This window comes from Seriola aureovittata, chromosome 4 (genome assembly GCF_021018895.1).
Source record: "Seriola aureovittata isolate HTS-2021-v1 ecotype China chromosome 4, ASM2101889v1, whole genome shotgun sequence".
Taxonomy (NCBI): Eukaryota; Metazoa; Chordata; class Actinopteri; order Carangiformes; family Carangidae; genus Seriola; species Seriola aureovittata.
Genome location: NC_079367.1, coordinates 11,249,440 through 11,255,439, shown reverse-complemented (window position 1 = coordinate 11,255,439; position 6,000 = coordinate 11,249,440). Strand labels below are relative to the sequence as shown.

Here is a 6,000-nt window from a genome sequence, read left to right as displayed (position 1 = left end):
CCACATTACTGTGGACAGACTGCGACCAAGTTTGTTAATGATAATGTTGGTTATGTGTATCTCTTTGCCAGTAGTGTAAATAATCTACTGCAAATCGCAATGCAGCCCCAGGGAACAGATGTCTATGGAGGGCTTTGAATACTGTTTCAGAGACAGATTCTTTTTTTTTCAGATGTACCCTGCACTGATCTACCTATTTAATGCTAGTCTTAAAGATAATTACAGGTGACAAACTGCCTCTTGGGCTGACATTAACTTTTTAAGGATATGTCTCAAAGTAACCAGTGAATTTAAGGTATTAAGTAAAAGTTCAAATGAAATATCGGATGTTTTAAACTGCCTGTGCCCATGGGAACTGTGTCTGTGTGTTTCGGCGTTAGAGTGCATGTTTGCAGGCGCTTTTCAGTGTCTCTCTATGATGTGCAGCTGATTGCAAACACACATGGGGGCATGCACAGGTTTGGCTCTCTGTCTCTCTCTCTCTGCCCTCGCCTGCTCTTCACAGCACATTAAACACAATGGCTATAAGCCCCTCATTCACCCAAATAGACACAAACCCCCCTACACACACACACTCATACAGACATTCACCTTGTTTTTGTCTCCAAGAGTACATTGGAGTGAAGCCTAATTGCTTGAGTGATATGATGGGTGCCTTTGTAAAGACTACATCTGGCTTGTCAAACAATTCTGTCAACTCCCTTTTTCTCTTTTTCAAAGTTTTGTTCACTTCCTCCTCCTCCTACTTTGTTTACTCAGGTTAGTACCTTCTCTCAACTTCAGAAAGCTTTCCCCCAAGTCCAAGGTTACTGCAAGGAAAAAGAAGCCTATGTGTGTGTCAGATCTGTGTTTTGAGTGTTTTGTGCATGTGTGTGTGTGCGTGTGTGTGTCCTGCCAATGGGCCTCATTAAGCAGGGAAGGTTTTGAGACCTCTGAGACCTTGCCTTTAGTAAACTTTGTGTCATTAATGGGTGTTAATGATGTTGGCCTTTGTAATCACTCGGTGTATTTCCGTGTATACGTGTGCTTGTTTGTTTATGTGTGTTAGATGGGGAAAAGGAGGTTCTCGGGTTTGGAGGTGACCCTAATGGTCATGTTCATGCTGATGTCTGTGGCAGCCATCGCTTTCATAATTCTGTTTGTCAGCGGTGAACCTGGAGTCATTAAAGATGGTAAGTGAACGCACTGAAATGGCTGCTGAAGTGCACATTTTGATACGTCAGTACACAAAATCATTTAATAAGTTTCTTTAATAAGTCCTGCCAAGGCAAAAAAAAAAAAAAAACATTTGAATTTCAAGCTTTATGAGTGGAGTTTGGTAACCTTCAATGCCAACTGAACATAAAAGTTAAGAAATCATTAAGCAGTGCAAGCAGATTTGATTAATAAAACAAAAGTACTACAAAACAAAGCCTTTGACAGGACAGTGTCAACATATATTTATTATATCCGCTGGCTTCACATTGTGAGAAAACCTTTTCCTTTTAACTTTAACATGTAGCAGTCAGCTAGCAGCTAGCACAGGAAAAGACTGCTAGCGTGCTATCATGATCACCTGCATTAGCTAGCCAGTGAATGGTGCTAGAGTAAAGGCTAGCTGCTAGCTAAGTCCCATTTTCCATTTTCACACAAGTTAATTACAGAGATGTGACGTCTAAGTGTGGTGGCTTTGGAGTTGCTGGAAGGCACCTTTTGATGAAGCAAATAAAACCGATTTTAGTGAGAAATAAGTCAAAAGAAATGTTTTAAATAACACTTTTTTGTGGACTGATCCTAGCTTAAAGCATATATAGCCATAATCTTACTTGTTCTCTCTGGATTTGGGTCTGACATAAAATCTAGCTTTTCTCGGCGAAAAAAAGGCTCATTAAAAGACACTAATACCACATATTATTACATACTGTTGATCATTAGCAGACAACTAGCACATTTTCAGCCATAGTTCAAGAAAACAGGCACTTTTATTTTGAATGTGGCAAAATGTCTAATGATACAGTAATTGGTAAAGTTAATCTGTTTATTGCCTACAAAGGTTATGAATCTTAAACTCATGAATAGTCTGAATACTAAGTCATTCAATTACAGGGTTTTTACTTTGAATTTTTCTTTTGGTGCTGGAGAGAAGTAAACATTTCATTTTTTTGGCAGAAACTACAGAAGTATTTGTTCCTCAGTGTCCCAACATTGCCCTGGCTGAGAGAGTAGACTGTTTCCCTGATGCTGGAGCCTCCAAGGTATGAAAGACTTTGGGTTCCAATGACGCGAAGTCACGTTTGTGGAGAGGCGTTTTTCCAAAGTACTTGAATGGAATGGGTGGTCAGAAGGGGCTCAAAAAAGTATTATGCAATGACAATAATGGCAATGTGGATGATGATAATGATAGTATCAACCATCCCCCTTCAACAGCAAAAATGTGAACAACGTGGATGTTGCTGGGGGCCACTGGATGAGAGAAACGTTCCCTGGTGTTTCTTCTCAACCAACCATGGATACACAGTGGAATCGGTGGAGCAGCCGAATCATTTTGGTAAATCCCTATTTCCCCTCTCTCTACCCTGCTTTCACACTCATGCGCTCACTGACTGGTGAAAATATTTGGATTTCTATTTAGCTTATTTTCTAATTCTAACTGCTCCACATTCCTTCGGTCGGTCTGTCTGTCTTCTTCACGTCGTTTTTCCTTTTCCACTCACTTTGCCTAAGGCATAGTTTTCTGTGAAATATGACATGGATGACATATCAGAAAACATGATTGACTTTGCAGAATGCAGGGTTTTCTATTTTCTGCTTGATTTCACTGCCTTATGTGAACTCAAGTTAGTGTATAAAAGCGACAAAAAACATTGGACATTTTATATAAAGGTCTGAACTACAACATCCGCATTGTTGGGGAAATATAAATATATATATGTATAGTATTGGTTGTTTTCTTTGACAAAGGTGGTTAAATTGAAAAAGCTTAGACTGGGTGGAACATTATCAAAAACTATCATTTCTGCTTGAGATACGCTTGATGTTATTCAACTGGGACTTTAACCAATACATAAAAAAAGAACGGGCTCCTTCTTATACAAGTTAAACTGTCTTCAAATATTTTTACATGCATGCTGCCGTGGTATCGCTCAAGGCTACTATGCAAATTACCCACAATTACCTCAGAGGCAACTGAGGACTCTAAGCTGTGTAAGCATATTGCACCCTTTGATCATACTGGTAAATGGATAACCTGGGAATACATCTGTGTTTGAATGGATTCCCATCCCAGTTCACCTGATGAATTTTATGTGGAGTGCTCAAACTGAGGATTGTTGCAGTTTGCTTTTTTATCTGTGCAGTTCAATCATCATTGTAGGGAATAGATTAAATATTTTATTTTGCACTTACGTTAACTGAATAACTGCTGCTGTGGGCGCATGGCTCACTGAACAATTACAGATACCAAAGGGGCACATTGTGATCATGAAATAGACACGGTCACATGTGAAACCTGTTGAATATTAATAAAGAAGATCATTGTTTAAGGGGTGTGTATGTAAGTACTAAAAGGAAGAATTCGATAATGTCTTGTCATCACCATGAAGGTGCCAGGAAACTAGTAGAGCCTCAAGGAAGTTAAGTACGCCCAGTGAAGAAATAGTCTATACTCTATAGAAACATAAAGAACATATTACATATTTCAACTCTCAGAAGTTGAATGAATATATTTCCAAAAATACTGAACTACTCCTTTAAACCCTAAAAATAAACTACAGTTTTGGTAGTACGTTTGGGGAGTTAAGTAGTGTATATGTGACGTATTTCTCAAAATAAATATTTTTTTCTTTTTCACCATGTTATAACCTTTACTCTCCTGTCATTGTGTGTTTGAATTGCAGTAATGAAAGCCCAGCTGAAGCGAATGGCCTCTCCGTCTTTATTTGGGGCTGATATACAAGAGCTGTCACTTCACGCAGAAATGCAGTCAAACAATCGCCTCCGATTTAAGGTGCACACCGACCGACACCATCTCTCTCTCCCCTCTCACACACAAATTCTCACTCACATTCACACAAACACACACACATCCACATTTTGACAGCGACAGAGGAAATTGTGAGATAAATCCAGTCTAGTCGAATTATTTTCAAAAGCAGTTTTTATCAAAGCATGTTTAACTCAAATGCTGTACAGAACAAAAGAGGACAGAAACAGTCATGTTCGCACTTTGTTGTGTATATCGCTGTGAGATATGAGGCCACACTCATACTGGCTGTATGGTTTGTTTCCTTTCCCTCAGATCTATGATGCCCACAGGCAGAGGTTCGAGGTCCCCCATGAGCACGTCAGCAGCCTCAACAGTGACCCATCCAGCCCCATCAGCAACACACTTGAGATCACAAAGAAACCCTTTGGCCTTACTGTGCGCAGGAAGGAGAACAAAAAAGTCCTGTGAGTGCTCACTGTGTGTGTGTGTTCATTACGCATCTGTTTGAGTTAGATGGCGGAGGTTGTTTGTGAGCAGTAAAGCAAATGCAAAAGACAGCAGACTATGCATACTATGTATATTCAACAAAATTGCATAATGTGCATTCAGGCTTGCATGCTTACTATATACTATAATCTATTGCATATACTGTACATGTACGGTATATACTATGTCTGTACCTGTAGATGTGGATGAGTGCATTTCTTAGCTGAAACATTAACTGCAGCAGGAGGTTGTAATGGTGAAGCTGATGCTGCAATCTATGTTGACAGTAGATTACGTGGATGTAATTCTGGTAGCAAAATAAGTTCCATATTTTATTTTTATATACATATACACACACACATATATATATATATATAATATATATATATATATGGAATATTTGTTTTCTAATTCTCATAGTCATCTTACTGACTTGAGAAATTGACAGATGTCAATAGATTAACATCGATTCTTTGCATCTCATTTGATGCAGTAATGTGGTCTGTGCACCATGTAATCCTATTGTCATGCATTATTTCCGTGTCATCCATTATAATGATGTGTGACACCTTCCTGTGTTACATGTTAGTTTTTCCACAGCGGCAAATAATTATGTTCATATCAATCCAAGGAACACTTGACGAGCCCTGGGTGGCGCTGTCGGAGATCCTCAGAGCTGCTCACACACTTTGTAATAAACATCATTAGGCATTAAACCATCATTATCATTAATGCTATATAGAATATGGGGCATGTGAACACACAGAAACCCATGTTTTATTACTACTAGGATGTGATGACTTTATACACTAATGGTGTTTTGCACATCACCATGTTCTGTTGTGAATCTGAGCTGTTTACCAATTATGTTGCATGACAAATTTTCCTTCAAGGCAAACATTTATCTTTAATGTAGATGGCGCATGTATCTTTTCGAGAAAGTTAAAAGCTACAGTTAATTCAAGAGAGATTTTCATACTATCCAAACAATAATTCTACGATTTGCATTCGTCTTGACTGCAGAGCTAAATATGTATATTACTAGAACTAGAGTATCATTGTTATATCACATGACAACCTTTGGCTTGTCTCACTAACTCACTGCTGTATGAAACAGGATTGTTGTCTTTCTCAACAGCTGCACGACCTTCAACCAGAAGCAGTGAGATTGCTTTGAAGATTAGCCCTTGAAGATTAGTGGCTATTTAGTAATCAGATTGTTCCAACTTTCCTCTACTCTCACAGCCCTGTCTTTGTGGAGGCCACTTGTTATGTGAATCACCATTATCACTCGGTGTATTTGTGGCGTATTCAGGTGATGGGTCAAACTTAAGGTTTTCAAGAGCCTCTCTTTTTAAGATTATACCTTATTAATTCCAAAGGGGACATTTTCTCCTCTGCATTATACTCGCAATACTGTTTTAAGAAAGGGCAGCCATAGGGCACAGCCTGCGAACCCACTTTATTTTTGAGGCCAGTTGCAGGATGACAATGACAACCAACTCCACCAAATTAAAAGGTGAAAATTTGACAAGATCCTGATCTAAAAT

The 6,000-nt window shown here is 38.9% G+C and overlaps 1 protein-coding gene across 1 annotated transcript in view; it reads left to right on the top strand.

The window, feature by feature from the left end:
- The first annotated feature begins 1,048 nt into the window (after window positions 1-1,048).
- si (sucrase-isomaltase (alpha-glucosidase)) overlaps window positions 1,049-6,000 on the top strand; it is a 62,453-nt gene continuing 57,501 nt past the window's right edge. Inside the window, exons 1-5 of the mRNA XM_056373758.1 lie at window positions 1,049-1,172; window positions 2,149-2,234; window positions 2,407-2,527; window positions 3,876-3,985; window positions 4,277-4,428. Coding sequence (XP_056229733.1) covers window positions 1,049-1,172; window positions 2,149-2,234; window positions 2,407-2,527; window positions 3,876-3,985; window positions 4,277-4,428 — 593 coding nt within the window. The remainder of the gene's footprint in view (window positions 1,173-2,148; window positions 2,235-2,406; window positions 2,528-3,875; window positions 3,986-4,276; window positions 4,429-6,000) is intronic.